Genomic DNA, 20,194 nt, shown 5'->3' with positions numbered 1-20,194 from the left:
CCTGACAGGTGTGGCATATCAAGAAACAGCATGATCATGACACAGGTGCACCTTGTGCTGGGGGCAAAGGCCACTAAAATGTGAAGTTGTCACGCAACACAATGTCACAGATGTTTGAAGTTGAGGGACTGTGCAATTGGCATGCCGACTGCAGGAATGGCCACCAGAGAATTTAATGTTAATCTCTCTGTCCTAAACCAGTCATTTTAGAGAATTTGGCAGTACAGCCAACTGGCTTCACAACTGCAGACCACATGTAACCACACCAGCCCAGGACCTCCACCTGCAGGATTGTCTGAGACCAGCCACCTGGGCAGTATTGGTCTGCAATTAAGCCCTTGTGGGGAAGGGGAAAAAATGCTTTGTGGTTAGGCCCATGTCCTCTTACAGATATTGATCTGCAGTGTTGCTGAGACTACCTTCAACAGACCACAGGTTTATCAGTGTTGAGTGGCTGTAGTTAAAATATGAACAGATTAATTCTGTTTTCACACAGGTACCTTGTGCCTCACTTGGCAAGTATGTACTCCCAGGAGACAATATTTTATGACGAAGTTCATGCATTCGGTGATAGTTAAGTCAACTACAAAAAAAAGCTATGGCTTTGTCTTTCTGACATCTTTTAATCCATAATTCATGTAGTAAACAGTCTATATTACATAGTTACATCTAAAAAAAAAAAAAATCCAAACAATGAGAACATCAGCAACCACATCAACAGAGCAAAAATTACAAATGCAAGGTGACGAGCAGTGTACATCTTAGGCTTACATTTCTGGAATGACAAGGGAAAAAAAATGTACAAATAAAATAATTTACATGGTTGTCTGTCATGAGCATTGTCATTGCCCATATATATAGATATTTACATACAAAAAGTCTTGTCTGACAAGAAGCCAGTGTGACCTTGGTTGGATTTTGGTTTCTTTGTGCTGCTGTCACTGTAGATTGCAAATGCACTCCTTCAAACATGGCCTCCTGTGACCACTGAAAAACAACAATCAGCAGTGTATGCCTGGTCCTCCCCACTTCAAGGGTTGAAAAAATAAGTGTTCCTCTTCAGACATAGAAAAGTCGTACCCGGGAGGTGCTGACGTGAAGGTCGTCATCAAAGAACTTGGTCTCTATAACAACATTCCCACTGCAAGGGGGTGAGAAAAATAAATGTTACAAATCAGCAAACACTGACCATGAGCTGCAAAGTATAAGGCAAAAAGCAGTCCCATAAAGGAAATGACAGTTTCCTGCAAGTTTAGCATACAAAAGTGAGGTTAAGGAATATTTCAGTGTAGCCTAATTACTTACTCAAGTTGTAGACTAGTGCATGCATATTGTATACTACTGACAAACAATTGCACAACCCAACTGTAGGAGAATGACGAAAAAGCCCAACATTTATTATTTGTTGCTTATCCTTACGTTAAAACATTTGCGGGCATCATCTGAGACTCTGGCGCTGCCTCTATCAAAGACTGCCATGTGTTTGTGGAGTTGGGAATCACAAAGCCAAACTCAAAGAACCATTCTGCAGGTAGAGGATAGACAAAATACATGTAATGAGTGCATTCACTATGCACAGACATTGCATTCTTATTGAGTATATTTATAATAACAAGATTGATATAGATTGAAATAGACTAGTACCTTCTAAGCATTGGCCTTTGAAGAAAACCTTCTGTTCAAGATGGAACTTTTCCAGTTTTTCTGACGAAGAGAAATTTAGCTCTCTGGACACAGCTTTGCACTTGAGGATTTTCTTGGGGACTCGAGCTGCAAGGAAATGAATGGGACAGTCAAACTAATAATTAGGAGAGAATAGATGCACTCAACACAACAGCCTGATGTTTACCAAGACCTAGGGTACTTTCTCACATAAGAGATTCTAATATACTTTCTCACTACTGGCATTCTCTATAGACTCTTATATACACAACATTGATATAACTATGTGGAAAGGTAAATTAATAATAATTTTGACTAGGGTTGGGCAGTATCCAGATTCATACAATCATACGGGGGGTGAATGTATTCTGTAACCAAGACGCTTGATCTTGACATCAAGCCACTCAGCAAACAAAATGCATAGCTGGAACCCTGAGCTGGATTTAACACATTTGACATCTTATGTTATACTCAACTTATAGTTAGTTATAAGCGGAGTAGCACAAACTGCTTTTTCCCCCCTACGGTATTGAAAAATCATTTTGTTGGCATTTCTAAATATACCGTATACCGGGGTATCACACAAGACCAATTTTGACATTGGTTAGGGTTCAAGTTCTTGAGGACAAACTGGCAGACTGCTGAGATGGTTAGAATGGAGTGGTCAACAAAGCAGGACTGACGCCATGGACAGTCATTAATGAAGTGGTCAGTTGCTGTGAATGCCTTGCTTCTTTAAAATTAAGTTAAGATTTATTTTGTCTACAATATGTTCACATTTCCAATTTGATGTCTGTAAAGCCTATTGTATGTATCAATCCCAGTATTTATTTATGTTTAATAAAATAAATCAAATACAGAGGTCATCTTGGTAGTGGTAGGAAGATATGGCCTAATAATAATAATACATTTTCTACACCAGGAGGAAAGCAGACAGTAACCTCAGGAGGATCCAGTACCTTCATGTTCAACCCCAGGAAGGGACAGGTCCTCTGTTCCCTGCCACAGCACCTTCCCAGTCTCAGCATCACGCAGGTTCATCCAGTTTCTGGGAGACCAGGGGTCAAGGAATACTATACAGTCATAGGTTTGACAGCAGTAACCTTGTCCAAGTTACTTCTATATATGTTGTCTTTGTCTATAGCAAGTGGCAAATTTCCCTCAGTGCATCAATGAAGTAACAGCAGTATTTCTCAAGGTGGCACACAAGGTAACAGGAAACCCTGACCCATCAAGCTATGATAGTGGCAGCCAACTGAAAAACAATAGGGTGATTTTTAGTTCTCAAAGATTATATTTTCTACATACTGGTTTTAGTAATTTTAGTTTACTCAGTATTTTTTGGTGTACAGGGGAACTGGCATGTGTTAAAGCCAAAATTGGAAGCCAGGTATACCCATTTGCATTCTTCCAAAAATCTTCAAGAGCCGCAGCCGTGTGTGGCCCTAGTCATTTACACCAGCTCTCACGCCATGTTCTTTTATTGGAGTGGCCTATTTTAGTGGCTTAAAGCCACCCATTATTTAGCTACTACTAGATAACCTATTCTAATAGGCCATGTGGTACAAGCCAAGGCAAGTGGGTAACAGTACTCCAGCTGGTGCAAGTGCTAACAGACAGAACAAAGAATTTCTAAGTCAGCTCTGGGAATAAAAAGCCAAATGGAAGACATAGCTGTTGTGTGTCAACTAGAGGGTACTATGTCAGAAGCACCTGAACCCCCCGCCTCAAAACCATATGTGCTGCTTTTCATCTTCCCGCCCAACACACACGGCGCAAAAAGCGTGTCAAGCACAAGTCATTCCCCACATGGGATAAACTCTTTCAAACGAATAGGGGCCTTGACTGAATGATGGTCAAATGTTAAAACAGCAGGTGGGTGGGGGGGGTGTTTGCGCAAACATGACGCAAACAACCTCAGCACTGAGCTTGGCTAGCAAGCTACTGTAGAGCAGGGCCGTCTTAGTGAGATGAAACTTGTGGCGCTTTGAACCACTTAAGCCTTTCAAATCTGACTGCAGCCCAGTGAGCCCACCAACAGCTCAGTTGCCTCCCTCCAAGCAGCTTCCACATCCTTCTAGAATGATCATCAGAGTCCACAGTATGCAGCTTTCTCATCTTAATAGAAACTTCCTTAGAAAACATAGGCCTGGAAAGGCACCTTCTTTCAAACTAAATGACGAGGCTGCTTTGTGTGAAGTGGCTGTTGGCCGTTACCTAGACAAATTAATTGAACAGTTGTCAGCCCTGCTGGACAATGACTGTTTGGGAGACAAAGCAGTGTCTACCCAGCTTACTGTTTATGAATTAACTGTAATACAAGCTGCTGCTGCTACTTTTTCAATGTGAATTATAAAAGTGGCCTCCTTGTTAAGCGCATTAACTGGCTGCAAAAAAACAATGAAGCCAAATGTTTCCAGTACATTCCAAGGTCAGACTAGGGCCTAGACAATTCATAATAGGCCTGGATAGGGTAGTCAAGTTGAAATTTATTCTGCAGCCAACTACAATTAGGCCCCGGTGGTGGAAAAGGTGACATGTCTCCTGGATCACACATACAGACATGCCTGGTGCTAAGCAGGGGAGACCTGCAGGGGGGGGGGGGGCAAGGCCCTGGTCCCACAACACTCACAGGCTTCTTAATTAGCCCTTATGGGCATGCTAGCCTCCCTAAAGCCCCATCCATTTTTAAAGAGTAGCTCCTTGATGCAAAACACACGTGAATGCATGACCAATACACATGCAATAGACACGAGAAATGAAAATGAATAGGCTAGATCTCACCAAGTAAGCAGTGTAGCTAAAATGGTTTAACATGGTTTATTCAACTCAGTGAAAAACTTCTAAAGTAGCAAATAGCAGAGCCCAGCGTCAACTCAGACTACCACTGTTTGGTTAGCTAGTCCTTGTGTTCATAGTTCTGTGGATCAGTTTGTTCCAGGGACAGATTACATGCAAGTCATGTCCACTCAGGGGAAGCAGAAGGTGGCTGCAGCACACACTGCATTCTCCTCAGAGGCCAGCCTCTGCCTGTCTTAGGTATATAACAGAGGCCATGTTGAAGCACCGTGTTCCTGCACAGGCCTGGAAGCCCGATGTAGCATCATACCAAGAAACGGAATGCAACGGAGTCATGTATGGACTTTGTCAGATGCATGTCTAAATAACCTAGCTACTTGTGTTCATGTGCAGTTTTTTTTTCTCCATACAATGACCTATTGTAGGGCAATGAAGGGACTACTGATGTTATCCTATAAAATACATTAGTGTACTATGGAAGCAAGGCGGTTCCCAGGAATCAAAGTTTTGAATCTGGTTGAGCACACTTTCAGGTTATACTTATAAGGAACGTGACTATTATGCTAGCCTTAGAACCTGTACTAACTGAAAGCAACTATGATACCCTTATCAGTATCCAAACAAGCAAATTGGTGCTGAAGCTGAGTTGTAGCAGGACCTGTGCTTTCTTTGAATACTCCCCGCTGTGAAGCAACTTCTTGAACTTTCTATAATGTTCTTTATTGCATAAGACATACAGGTCAAAAAGCTGGTCATGCCAGGGAAGAGTTCCTGTAAACTCAACCAAATAGTCACTATATGGCACACAGTGATTGACAACTTTGATCAGCCCACCACTGATCAACACAGTTCAAATAAATACACAACTTCTAGATTAATTTGCTGAAAAACCTTAGAAATGGCAGCATCCACAGATTTCCTTCGTGACCTTAGTCACAATTAACCTGATGCTGGTTACCAAACTATAGTTTTTGTTTTTAGTTCAAAGACTGACAATTCCTCAGAATACAATTGATTGCTTGGTCTCAGGAGGATCAACTTAAACAAAACAGCTTGAATGCACTCTACAACCCACAACATGTGTTTTTTAATTTAACCAGGCAAGTCAGTTAAGAACAAATTCTTATTTACAATGATGGCCTAGGAACAGTGGGTTAACTGCCTTGTACAGGGGCAGAACATATTTTTACCTTGACAGCTCGGGGATTCAAACTAGCAACCTTTCAATCACTGGCCCAACAATCTAACCACTAGGCTACCCGCCACCCGTAACTGCATAGGCCTAACTTCTTCACAAAGGTCCTGAAATGAGTAAGTGTGTGCAGCCAGGGCTCCAAGCAGAGGTAACACGCTAACCTCAGTCACCAGACCTGTTAGGAGGAGGACTATAAGGCAGCAAATCCCCATCCTTGCAAATCAAGGATTTAAGAATTACCAGCCTAGAAAATGAAGCCTGCCCAAGGAAGGTCACACAGATCCACAGCCTGTCACAACAGTCAGGATTCGTACCTATTCAACTGAATATACCCTTAGTACTACCAAAAAATGTGTAAAGTACAGAGCAGATTTAAATAATGGGCCTTCAGTCCATGTTAAGCTGGTGGAGGCAACGCAGGTGTGATTATTCTAGTCCGCATTACTGTGCCTATTTTGGGACCAGTGGCTTGTGTTATGTAAACCAGAGGGCTTCCACCCAAGCTAGGAGATGAAAATAAATTACCCATAGAAGGTACTTCAAACAAGCTCCACTATGGTTTAACTATATGGTATGATTAAAAATGCATGTTGAGCTAAGGTGGTGATTGCAGGAGGTAAACTGTCAGATTTCCCACTCTGCCCTGCCAACAGCTCCAGTTATGTCCAACAGGTTCAGTATAGATCACCCTTCCAGTCAGACACTTATTTTCAATAATTTTTTGATTTTAGCCACTGTACAGGCTATTTAAATATATTAAATCATTCTCCTGTACAAGTAATAGGCAAAGTAAGACCATTAGCAATACTGTTCTGTATGCATGGACAGATACAGGGAGCATCAGCAAACGGCTACCCAAGTTAAATTCAAGTCAGAACCAGCCAGCTAACTAGCTACGGCACCCATTTAGCTAACACCTAACCTGTGTACATGTTCCACTACCTCCTTGTCCAATTTGACTAACTAGCGAAGTTAGTCAATTTATCCAAAGTTATGTACCACATAACGTTACAGCTGCAGTGTCTAGCTAGCTAGGCCGGTTATCTAGCTAGGTAACTTGCCAGCAAACCAGCTAACGTTAGAAGCAGGATGGCCCAGAAAGACACTAGCAACCCCGCTAACGTCAAACTGTCAGACTGACAATATTAGTTAGCTAGGTGCACTAACTAGTTTAACGTGTGACAAGCAGCAAGAGCCAGCAAGCAACACCACCTGGCTAGCTAGCTACGGCAGCTAACTTAGATAGCTGAGCAACCAGGCAAACCATTAATTGAAAAGGATACAGTTTAAAACCCTTCAAAATCTCCTTGGCTCTGTCTTCAGTTGAAGACATTATGTCGGAGTCGGACATCTTCAGTTTCTTGAGTGGCTTGTTAGCGTTAACTGATAGGCTAGCTAGCTACCTAACTAACGTAAATGCACCTAAAAAATGGCATGAAGTCCGAGGACTCTGGCGATATCGCATTAATTTGCCGTAGATCCCAGTTTAATCTCACTGGTAACTCCTACTGATCCCTTAATCAACCTACCATACGTGGAGTTTGGTCGGAGATTGACAGCAAATTCGTCCGAACACTTTACGCGGTAGCAGAGCACCACACAAAACAACAAATGAAATGAGGCTTCTAGGGAGGGAGTTGGCTGCGGGGACACGCCTCAACTCTCCTCCACCAGTAACCTCACAGATAGAACAATGAGACGGATCTTTCACCGTACGTATAAATCTGAAGCATCCTGTAGGCAATTCCACTCACCACCAAATATGGTTATGAAAGGAAGACCAGTGGCAAGGCAGTGGGAGAAGATAGAGGAAGACGGATTTTGGCCGAAATTCTGCTAATTTTCGATTCGATTAAACATTTATCTCAATCATGTTTTCTGTTCCCATTTCTGGAATATGTTAAGAACAGAGTGGACTGTTTTGTAGACTTTACCCTTTGCCAAAGTAAAAAAATGCGTTGTTTAGGAGTGGAAGGGGCGAATGTAGTTATGCAAATACATTCTACAACGTGCCAATAGCATTTCGCTAGCTCGTGCTTGGCTCTGCCCAACCCCTTGTATGTTCTGCCCACTATGAGGCTGTGGTCTATCTTGCGTTAGATATATAAACATCTTTGGTAACCTTCTTCTTCTGTGGATTTTATATGGCGTCTGGCAACCAACTTTAAGGTGCCTTACAGCCACCAACTGGACTGGAGTATGAGCCAGAGAAGGTCCCTTGGAGATCGACAAGTCAATCGCGATCAATGGGTTGCTGACCACTGCATTAGACCATTTTCCTTGTATGACTGGTGGAGGAGAGTCAGGCATGTTCTACTGATGCTGAAAGACAAATTCAGATGCAAATATTTTAGCATTCGTAGTTGAGGCTTACTCAGACACACTTCTCTAAATTGATGGGTGTAGTGAAAGAGAGGCTATAAACACCCCCCAGCCACATCTAGCTAAGTGGATGGGTCTCTATTGTCTAGACCTATTAACATGTTCAAGAAATACAGTATTCAGAGTCTATATATTACATGTTGAGTTTATATTGAATCGTATTGTTGTGCTTCAGGTATTTTGGATCATCTGATTAGCCTTCCCTCACACCAGCCCTCCCAGGGGGACAGTTTCAGCCCCTCTGAGGAGGCGGCGGGGGGGGGGGTAAATAAGCCAACAGTGGGAAGAGGCGCCGGACAAGCTGGACAAGTCACAGTTGAGCTGGACAAGTCACAGTACGAGACAGAGTATACCACGGGGGGAGAGACTGGCAACGAACTGGACTGCAGTGGGAGAGGTGACACACATGCAGGAAGGAAGTCAGGCAGGCACACACACACATGCACGCGGGCACACATGCACACCAGGGTTTCCGTTAGCCGGCAGTTGCCGTTTGAAAAGATTATAAATAAAACTGTTGACGCCAAAATGAACGGGAGAAAAAACATCCCATTGCAAAATAATGCTAATTGATGGAAATACCAGTGGATGTAAATACATTTGACCATCATGCTTAACGATCTATAAATTCGTTTGAATACACTACCATTCAAATGTTTGGGGTCACTTAGAAATGTCCTTGTTTTTGAAAGAAAAGCATTTTTTAGTCCATTAAAATAACATCAAATTGGTCAGAAACACAGTGTAGACATGGTTAATATTGTAAATGACTATTATAGCTGGAAACTGCATATTTTTTATGGAATATCTACATAGGCCCATTATCAGCAACCATCCCTCCTGTGTTCCAATGAAAAGCTGTGTTGGCTAATCCAAGTTTATAATTTTAAAAGGCTAATTGATCATTGGAAAACCCTTTTGTCCTTCTTTAGACTAGCTGACTATCTGAAGCATCGTCATTTGTGGGTTCGATTACAGGCTCAAAATGGGCAGAAACAAAGTACATTCTTCTGAAACGTGTCAGTCTATTCTTGTTCTGAGAAATGCCAAGAAACTGAAGATCTAGTACAATGCTGTGTACTACTCCCTTCACAGAACAGTGCAAACTGGCCCTAACCAGAATAGAAAGAGTGGGAGACTCCGGTTCACAACTGAGCAAGAGGACAAGTACATTAGTGTGTCTAGTTTGAGAAACAGACGCTTCACAAGTCCTCAACTGGCAGCTTCATTTAATAGTACCCGCAAAACACCAGTCTCAACGCCAACAGTGAAGAGGCGACTCCGGGATGCTGGTCTTCGAGGCAGAGTTCCTCTGTCCAGTGTCTGTGTTCTGTTTCCCATCTTAAACTTTTCTTCTATTGGCCAGTCTGAGATATGGCTTTTTCTTTGCAACTCTGCCTAGAAGGCCAGCATCCTGGAGTCGCCTTTTCACTGTTGACGTTAAAGACTGGTGTTTTGCATGTGCTATTTAATGAAGATGCCATATTTGTGAAAAGATTAGATGTCATTTTTGCCTCCTAAATAAGATAATTGTTTCATAGTAAAACGTAGGCCGACTCAGTGGCCACGCCCAAGTGAACAGACATTGGATGAGAACTATGAAATACGCCCTTCTCTCCCCCAGTACAAAAACCCGTTGACGGAAGTCAAATTCAGTTCCCAACGACGTGAGGTCTGGTGTCCATACGTTTATAAGGGTGAATTTCAACGTGGAGGTGACGATCACCTGGCTGGAATGGTGAATATCAACTAGACCAGACAATACAGCACGAGCTTGCAACTTGGTATGAACTTTGAACGATTATTCACTAAAGAAGTGATACATCCTAGACATCGAGTTATCAGCTGCAGCTGTAAATGTACGTGGCCTAGGAAAGAACAGAATCTCTGAAGAACAACATGGTACTTTTACGTATCCACTCTACAACACTATGACCAGAAAGTTTCTTCAAAGGACAATGGCGATCTCTGCTGGGTAAACCAGTCTTCCATCTTCGACCCATCTATCGAAGTGCAGCTCAGAGTAAATATACATATCTTGCATTTTCCTTTTACAAATGTGCGGTTATTGGAATGCATAAGATTCTGTATTTACGGTTGCATAGCTTCTCAAGGTCCGATAGACCCAATCCCTTTGTCTCTTAGTCTTCCCGCTCTTTCATTCAAAACCAACCCCCTTCCTTTGCGTAACCAGCGGTCATACCGGGTTAGCCCACTAGGGGCTTTTCATGACATGATTAGTAATCGATGTGTGATCTATCCTGTGTGTGTGTGTGTGTGTGTGTGTGTGTGTGTGTGTGTGTGTGTGTGTGTGTGTGTGTGTGTGTGTGTGTGTGTATATATATATATATATATATATATATATATATATATATATGTAGGTATTATATATGTAATGTAATTCTGTGGGTGGCATTAAATATATATATATATATATGATATATATATATATATGATATATATATGTAATTCTGTGGGTAAATAGGGGTGGCAGGGTAGCCTAGTGGTTAGAGTGTTGGACTAGTAACCGGAAGGTTCAAATCCCCGAGCTGACAAGGTACAAATCTGTCGTTCTGCCCCTGAACAGGCAGTTAACCCACTGTTCCTAGGCCATCATTGAAAGTAAGAATTGGTTCTTAACTGACTTGCCTAGTTAAATAAAGGTTAATAAAATTAAGCCAATTTGTGTATTGCTGATTGAACTTATTAGCTAGGGTTCATGCAGAAACCAAGTACTTACGACAATCATAATGAGACCGATCTATTGATATAAAAGATCTTTAAGAGAGTGGATTCGGGAGATAACCGCTCTATATAAATGAATGCTTCTGTGGTTTCCCAGGTTATTAATGGTTTAATTGTTGCATGGTTTAATTCAATCACGTAATCAATTAAACGTTCAATTTGATAAAATAGCATGTCATATAATTTAATCACAGTTCGAGACAGGACACAGGAGTGATGGTTGCTGATAATGGGCCTCTGTACGCCCATGTGGACGTTCCATTAAAAATCAGCTACAATAGTCATTTACAACATTAATAACTATGTCTACCTACACTGTATTTCTGATCAATTCAATGTTATTTTAATGGACAAAAAAAATGTGCTTTTCTTTAAAAACAAGGACATTTCTAAGTGACCTCAAACTTTGAATGGTAGTGTACTTCTACTGGTATACTGTCAAACCCTGGTGTTTTTCCCAGACTGAAAATATTTTATTTCCTCAAAGTTCCTCTTCTGTAAGTTGGCCTTCACACAGGTCTTTCTGTAATTGTGTTAATTTTACAGTGTTATTATTCTTATTATTAGGAAAGAAATCCTTACAGTTAACATCATTCAGTGGAAGTGGAGGAGACTGAACAGAAAACATATGCCTAAAATATTTTGACTTGATTACACACATGTGGATTGTATTTATCATCATTAGTCATTTAGGTCAACATTGGATCATTCAGAGATCCTCACTGAACTTCTGGAGAGAGTTTGCTGCACTGAAAGTAAAGGGGCTGAATAATTTTGCACGCCCAATTTTTCAGTTTTTGAATTGTTAAAAAAGTTTGAAATATCCAATAAATGTCGTTCCACTTCATGATTGTGTCCCACTTGTTGTTGATTCTTCACAAAAAAATACAGTTTTATATCTTTATGTTTGAAGCCTGAAATGTGGCAAAAGGTCGCAAAGTTCAAGGGGGCCGAATACTTTCGCAAGGCACTGTATATGTGTCAAATAAGCAGTGTTGCCAATTTAGCATAGGGCAACTGCCCCCACAGTGGTCTAAGGCTTGGTCTCAGTGCTTGAGGTGTCACTACAGACAACCTGGTTCGAATCCAGGATGTATCACAACCGGCTGTGATTGGGAGTCCCATAAGGCAATTGGCTCTGTTTCGTCCTGGTCAGGCCGTCGTTTTAAATAAGAATTTGTTCTTATCTGACTTGGCTAGTTAAATAAAAAATTGTTTAAAAAAGCACAAGGGGGAGCGCTGTGTGGCAGGAGAGAGGGACGAAAACGGTATGTGGAGACTGCAGCTTTGCCACAAAACAGAAAATTGTTGCTGTGACATCGTCGCGGCAACGGCAGAGTGTCACCTATCCACTTCTAGCGACAAATCAAGCAGCCAATAGTGATTTTCACAGAAAAATTGTTGTCAACACTGCAAATAAGCTCTAGGCCTAAACATATAGTAGGCAACAAATGTGAGCTGGTAGACAAACTGGAAGGGTGGAAATAATACTTCCACGCTTGGATGTGGTCGCATCCATGGGAGATGCAAATTCTAGCTGGTCATTTCACTCAGAACTTTCTATGTTGAGGGCAGCTAAACCAAGATTTGGTCCAACAGTAGCATCTTGATTCCTGCATGAAAGTGTTTGTCCTGCCACAGTTTTTCCCTGTGTGCTCTGAGTAGCCTAGATGGACAGTGGTGGACTTGGAAGCCCCACATAGAGGTTAGTCTGAGACCCCCTCCTCCCCGCACCCCTCCTTTGCAAGCGCATGCACAAAATGTTTTAATAGGTTTTATAGTAAAGATGTAACTCAACTTAAATGTATTATCTTTTCATGTGCCGTGAACACAACCAGTCATGATATTTTCATCTGTTTGTCAAACAAATCACTTAAAAAAGAATGTTACCTTTGCACGTTCATCCAAAATAATTCCAGCATCCGAACAGTGCACTGTGCCCCTGCTAACTTTCCTTCAATTAGCATTAGGCTGAAACTATCTCACCAGAGAAAGCATCCGAGCGAGCAAAACAGCACCCCTTTGTCTTATTATCTGTAGTCCATGTATCTGCAAAATCGAGAGCATCCTGTCTGGCTGTATCACAGCCTGGTACGGCAACTGCACCTCCCTCAACCGCAAGCCTCTCCAGAGGGTGGTGTGGTCTGCACAACGCATCACCGGGGGCAAACTATCTAACCTCCATGACACCTACAGCACCTGATGTCACAGGAAGGCCAAAAAGATCATCAAAGACATCAACCACCCGAGCCACTGCCTGTTCATACAGCTGCCATCCAGAAGGCGAGGTCAGTACAGGTGCATCAAAGCTGGGACCGAGAGACTGAAAAACAACTTCTATCTCAGGGCCATCAGACTGCTAAACAGCAATCACTAACTCAGAGAGGCTGCTCCCCACATTGAGACCCAATCACCGGCCACTTTAATAAATGGATCACTAGTCACTTTATACAATGCACTCTAAATAATGCCACTTTAATAATGTTTACATATCTTACATTACTCATATCACATGTAAAAACGGTATTTTATACCATCTATTGCACCTTGCCTATGCCGCTCTGCCATCGCTCATCCATATACTTACATGTACATATTCTCATTCACCCCTTTAGATTTGTGTGTATTAGGTAGTTGTTGGGGAATTGTTAGATTACTGGTTAGATATTACTGCACTGTCGGAACTAGAAGCACAAGCATTTCGCTACACTTGCATTAACATCTGCTAACCATGTGTATGTGACAAATAAAATTTGATTTGATGCTGTCTGGACAAAAAAAGAGAATGACACGCCATACGGCATCAGATACATGGGCTACACATACATGTCCTCTGCCTCTGCCTTGACGACGATGGCAGTATTATCATCAGCACCTGTCTTTTTACTAAACAAATGCGTATAGTATTCCCCTGGGATATAATTTGGCTGGGTTTCTACTAAGATAACCTTGTCGAGAACCAGGCTAATACAGGTAAGCCTGGGGAAGTTCATTGCAGAAAAATAGCTAAATTGGAGTGGAGATCCGCTTCAAGTCAAACCAATTACATTTCTTGCTTGGGAAGAGCTCCAATAACAGTCACTAGAATAGTGTCATAGGTGCAACAGTGCATGCCAAATCATTTTACAGTCTATAGTGAAAGTGGCTGGGAAATCGCTGATTAAAACCCCATCAAAATATATAAATTAATGTCGATTTTGTCTATAAGAGCACACTTCTGACAAAACAGAATCACGTATTTCCTTGAGATATTCTGCCATTTTCATTAATGTTGCAAACTAGCATTGCATTTATTTATTTTTACTTTACCTTTATTTAACTAGGCAAGTCAATTAACAACACATTCTTAATTCAATGACGGCCTAGGAACAGGAACTGCCTTGTTCAGGGGCAGAACGATAGATTTTTTCCTTGTCAGCTCGGGGATTCAATCTTGCAACCTTTCGATTACAAGTCCAACACTCGAACCACTAGGCTACCTGCCGCCCCATGGAACAACTCTCTGCAAAATGTGTATTTCCCGAGCTTTAAACAGTGACGAATATAACACGTACAGTGGCTTGCGAAAGTATTCACCCCCTTGGCATTTTTCCTATTTTGTTGTCTTACAACCTGGAATTAAAATAGATTTTTGGGGGGTTTGTAACATTTGATTTACACAATATGCCTACCACTTAGAAAGATGCCAAATATTTTTTATTGTGAAACAAACAACAAGAGATAAGACAAAAAAACTACATTTGAGTGTGCATAACTATTCACACCCACAAAGTCAATACTTTGTAGAGCCACCTTTTGCAGCAATTAAAGCTACAAATCTCTTGGGGTATGTCTCTATAAGCTTGGCACATCTAGCCACTAGGATTTTTGCCCATTCTTCAAGGAAAAACTACTCCAGCTCCTTCAAGTTGGTTGGGTTCCACTGGTGTACAGCAGTCATACCACAGATTCTTAATTGGATTGAGGTCTGGGCTTTAACTTGGCCATTCCAAGACATTTAAATGCTTCCTCTTAAAATCACCTGAGTGTTGCTATAGCAGTATGCTTAGGGTCATTGTTCCGCTGGAAGGTGAACCTCGGTTTTAGTCTCAAATTTCTTGAAGACTGAAACAGGATTCCCTCAAGAATTTCCCTGTATTTAAGCGCCATCCATCATCCCTTTAATTATGACCAGTTTCCCAGTCCCGGCCGATGGAAAAACAGCCCCACAGCATGAAAAACAGCCCCACAGGATGGGGTTCTCGGGGTGATGAGAGGTGTTGGGTTTGCGCCAGACATAGCGTTTTCCTTGATGGCCAAAAAGCTCCATTTTAGTCTCATCTGACTAGAGTACCTTCTTCCATATGCTTTGGGAGTCTCCCACATGCCTTTTGGCAAACATCAAACATGCTTACTTTCTTCTTTAAGCAATGTCTTTTTTCTGGCCAGTCTTCTGTAAAGCCCAGCTCTGTAGAGTGTATGGCTTAAAGTGTTCCCAATCTCCACTGTGGAGCTTTGCAGCTCCTTCAGGGTTATCTTTGGTCTCTTGTTGCCTGTCTGATTTAATGCCCTCCTTGCCTGGTCCGTGAGTTTTGCTGGGCGGCCCTCTCTTGGCAGGGTTGTTGTGGTGCCATATTCTTTCCATTTTTTTATAATGGATTTAATGGTGCTCCATGGAATGCTCAAAGTTTAGATTTTTTTTTATAACCCAACCCTGATCTGTACTTCTCCACAACTTTGTCCCTGGTCTTCATGGTGCAGCTTACTTGGTGGTGTTGCAGACTCTGGGGCCTTTCAGAACAGGTGTATAAATACTGAGATCATGTGACACTTAGATTGCACACAGGTGGACTTTATTTAACTAATTATGTGAAGGTAATTGGTTGCACCAGATCTTATTTAGGGGCGTCATAGCAAAGGGGGTGAATACATATGCACGCACCACTTTTCTGGGCTTTTTTTTGTTTCATTTTTTATTTAGTTATTTTTTTCATTTCACTTCACCAATTTTGTGTATGTCCATTACATGATATCCAAATAAAAATGTAATTTAAAGTACAGGTTGTAATGCAACAAAATAGGAAAAAACGCCAAGGGGATGAATACTTTGCAAGGCACTGTATGTAGGTGTCATAACCAGCTATAAAATAATGCAATATAAGTCGAAATATGTCATGACAGTGTTTTGACCATATTATGACAGTTTATGTCAGCTGTTAAGACATATTTGGACATGGTGATGACCGTATCATAATGTGTTATGATGCTGGGTTTCAAGTAAAGTGTTACCATGTTTGGTATTGGCAAGTTTTAGGAAATCATTCTGTTAATTCATAGTCATTTGCAAAAGAAATCCACAAAAAAAGCCACGTGTTTCATTGCTTTCTATGTCTTACAAAAAACACATATTGAAAAAGTATATGTTATTTTCTAGACCGCACATTTAAACATCTGTACCTTGGATGGTGCCCACATTGATCATGCCCCTTGCTTAGAAATATCTGGGCATTTGGATAGTCAATAAGTTGTCTTTTAGAAAGCATATCGATGAGTTAGTGAAGCTGAGAAAAAATAGGCTTCTTCTATAGAAATAGGTAATTCCTCTCGCTTAATAGTAGAAAGCAATTTCATGATTGTTCTGTGAGGATCAGAATCAGTGTTGCCAACAATGTTGCGACTTTGACGCTATATTTAGCGAGTATTCAGACCCCTGTAGCGACACATTTTCAAAAAATCGACTAGCGACAAATCTAGTGACTTTTTCTGGTGTTATTGGATATTTTTGGCTCTGACGTGAAAGCAAGTATCATTCTTATTCTTCTCAACAAGCAGCGGGTGCTGCCGTGGGCCCCACCCTCGTCCCAAAGCACTCACAGGCGGCCATGTCCTCGCGCAGGAGTCCCTCCCAGCTGCAGTCAGAGCAGGAGATGTTCACCCCTCCTCATCCAGACTGCAAATGAATCGCGCATGCGGGAAACCGCCGCTGGCTGATCCCGCCCTGGTTTATATTCAGGGCAGGATGTAAATGTAAAATGTTCTTTGTCTAAAATAAATCAGTGCTACAAAAAAAAATCACTGCAATTGACTCACACAGCCTCAGTCACTTACTCACCTTGTCCACTGTGTGTGCCTCTCTATGACATAAGCTAAACATCTAGCTGGCTAGCTCATCATGTCTCAGTCTAAACTGTACACTCAAAAATACAGAAAGGAGTGGGAATTAAACCCTGAATTTCAAAGGCTGGTTGAAGCCGTTTATTGGAGATGGTACACAGGCATACTGCCTGTATTGTAATGCTGATTTCTACACCAATCTTAGTGAGGTAAAAAAAAAACACATGACAACTCAAAAACATACTCAAAAGGCAAAGCCTTATAACAGTTCCACCCAAAACAAGCTGCCATTTATGGTTAAATAAATGTATTCTGCAAAAAAGGCTGAGGCTACCATTGCATTCGCTATCGCTGGACACTGTTATGGAACAGTGTTCAATGTGATCACATTGGAGAAGCATGTAGAGCTGCTTTCTCAGACTCCACTGCTGCTACCCGCTTCAAAATGCACAGGACAAAATGCACAGAAATTATTAATGGTGTTCTAGCATCATACTTTCTGAAAGTTGGTCGCAGATGTGGGTGACCAGCGTTTCAGCCTCCTCGATGAGTCCACGGATGTAAGTGTTTCTAAGTACCTGGGGGTTGTGATAAGGTACTTTAGTGACACCAAACAGAAAATTGTATCAACATTTCTGGGGCTTGTTGAATTGGAGGGAGGAGATGCCAAATCTGTAGTCCGTGCTGTTGTTTGTGGCTTTCCTCGGAGTGTTGTCTTAACAAAGAGAAACTCCTGGGGATAGGGACTGACAATGCCTCTGTTTTGACGGGGATTAACAATGGGGTCCATAAAGTGCTGAAGGAGTATGGCCTCAAATATCTGGTTCTTATTCGCTGTGTGTGCAACTCTGCAGCTTGCTCATTTGTAGTTTGAAGCATATTTAGGGTGTTTTTTACTCATCACAATTACATGCACATGGACAGTTATGCAAATTAGGTGATGACGTCATTTAGTGACTTTTAGGACAGCCAATAGCTACTTTCCTTACTGAGGAGTTGGCAACACTGATCAGAATGGGTCAGATCAGCTTCGAGGGGGCAGTAACCAGGCCTCTCCCCCACAGAAGGGGAGCTGCTGGATGGTTGACAGTTCACACCCTGTTGTACATTACAATAGAAGGGGACTCTTTCTCCTCTCAAGTATGAACAAAAGGAATGTCTTTGTTAACAGGCTTACCCAACGAAACTCTTACACGTTCAAAAGTGAATACTTGAACAATATATGTTTGGAATGGTCAGTGGGGAGCTATAGAAAACTAATGTCATATGTTTTTTTTATTTTGTGATGTCATTACAAATGGTATAAACAAAATAACTTGGAATGGATACCCCCTTTATCTGTCAAGTTTCCATCCAATACGTTGTGCATAGGATATAAAAGCATATGAAAGTATTTTTGTAAAGATATGAATGTGATTTTAGGAGGTATAAGACAATCTATTTCCTATAAATTGTGCATATGTAACGATTGTCATCGAGAGAAGGAGAAGAGGGCCAAAGTGCAGCATGGTACGTATTCATAATACTTTTAATAAAGATGAATACTGGAACAAAAACAACAAACCAACAAACGAAACAGTTCTGTAAGGTGCAACAAAAACACTAAACAGAAAATAACTACCCACAACCCATAGTGGGAAAACAGGCTGCCTAAGTATGGTTCTCAATCAGAGACAACGATGGACAGCTGCCTCTGATTGGGAACCATACCAGGCCAAACACAGAAATACAAAACATAGAACAAAAACATAGAATGCCCACCCCAACTCACGCCCTGACCAAACTAAAATAGAGACATAAAAAAGGAACTAAGGTCAGGACGTGACAGCATAAGTAAGTAGCCAAGCCCCGAGTAAGGTCAGAGAGCGTGTCAGACGGACAGAGTCATCTCCTTTGGCCAGAGTGCATAAAAAACATGCAGAAATTAACATTAGACCAGGAAACGTGGAGCGGAGAGCTGCACATTCAGAATGGTTGATGCTTTGAACCTCAACACGAGGTAAAGAAATGAACTCACCTTCCTTTGGACCAGAGAGACGAAGAGCTGCAGCTCATGTCCATTGTGGTCTGAATCCTGAATGTCGACACGAGGAGGAAGAGGCTAGAAGCTCACCTCAGACAATCACTGGTACAGCTAAGTAGCTGTTCTGAGGAATGAACACCCATAGAGACCAGACAACTAAGAAGAAGGACATTGTGACCTCTTGTGGACAATCAGAGCCGTACACCCACAGGAGACCTCACCAAAACCTTTTCCAAGAATTCTTGGTTCCGACAGAGATAAACAACAAACGAAGGCATTTCATACATAAATACATTCATGATTTCTTACTACAAACATGTGGTGGGTTCGTGTGAAAAGTATATGATTAATGGGAGAATAGTTATAGAATGTGTCCAGAATAAGTGTCCCTTTTTCTCTATCCCTCTCTTCATTGGTTGAGTGTAAGCAGCGAAATTGTCAGTTCACTAGGGACCTTTGTCTCATGTAAGTGTGTGTGTGTGTGTGTGTGTGTGTGTGTGTGTGTGTGTGTGTGTATGTGTGTGTGTGTGTGTGTGTGTGTATTCTGTGTTAGTATTTAGTCAGCTGGTAAATAAATAATTTAACAAATTTGTGTAGTACTGCATAATGGCTGGGGTTTTTGCAGATCCAAGAAGGTTATGACTAGTCAAAATGATTATTTTTATAAGAGGTAATGATTAATAAGATGACTGTTTATGATGAAATAGGTAAAGACCTTGTAGAGTTTAATTTGGGAGATGGTAACTCTCTAAACAACTTCTTCCGTTGTGCCTCAAATCCTAATGAGTTAATCGTTACATGATTAATTTAATTGGGTAAAAATTAAGCATAGTTAGTGGATTAAATAAATAACAGTCATCAGATGAATGAAAGTAAAGTCACGACAACATTGTGCATATAATATTAAAAATGATGAAATAATTTTTGCTAAGAGAGGAAAGTGATTTTAGGAGTCATAAGAGAACTTGCAATCTTATCCTTTGCACAGTAAGTAGCCACGCCCCGAGTGAGGTCAGAGAGCATGTCAGCCAGATGGAACCGTCCTTTCGACCAGAGTGCATAAAAGGACTGTTTAAGAAGTAACATATGAGACCAGAACATTGGACAGGTTGAAGCTGTGCGTGTGAAGTGGTCTGAATCCTGAACCCTGAGTATCAACACGAGGTGTAGGCGAGAAGCTCATCTCCCAGACAATCACTGTTACAGTTGATTAGCGGTCTAAAGTCAGATATTGAGAAAAGTGAATCTAAGTGAGACCATCCTACTACGAGTCTCAAAGCACTCTATACTCCTAC

The 20,194-nt window shown here is 41.4% G+C and overlaps 1 protein-coding gene across 1 annotated transcript; it reads right to left on the bottom strand.

Moving 5' to 3' along the window:
• Positions 1–597: 597 nt before the first annotated feature.
• Positions 598–7,278, bottom strand: LOC112251069 (retinal rod rhodopsin-sensitive cGMP 3',5'-cyclic phosphodiesterase subunit delta). The gene is made up of 5 exons (XM_024421748.2): positions 6,940–7,278; positions 2,622–2,710; positions 1,645–1,770; positions 1,420–1,525; positions 598–1,141 (listed from the first exon to the last, which is right to left on the bottom strand). The coding sequence occupies exons 1-5, from the start codon at positions 7,005–7,007 to the stop codon at positions 1,060–1,062; spliced, it is 471 nt and encodes a 156-aa protein (XP_024277516.1). The 5' UTR covers positions 7,008–7,278; the 3' UTR covers positions 598–1,059.
• Between the last annotated feature and the right edge of the window lie 12,916 nt (positions 7,279–20,194).

The sequence above is a fragment of the Oncorhynchus tshawytscha genome, linkage group LG01 (assembly GCF_018296145.1).
Source record: "Oncorhynchus tshawytscha isolate Ot180627B linkage group LG01, Otsh_v2.0, whole genome shotgun sequence".
Taxonomy (NCBI): domain Eukaryota; kingdom Metazoa; phylum Chordata; class Actinopteri; order Salmoniformes; family Salmonidae; genus Oncorhynchus; species Oncorhynchus tshawytscha.
Note: the sequence above shows the minus strand (reverse complement) of the source record. Positions and strands in the feature narration are given on the sequence as shown.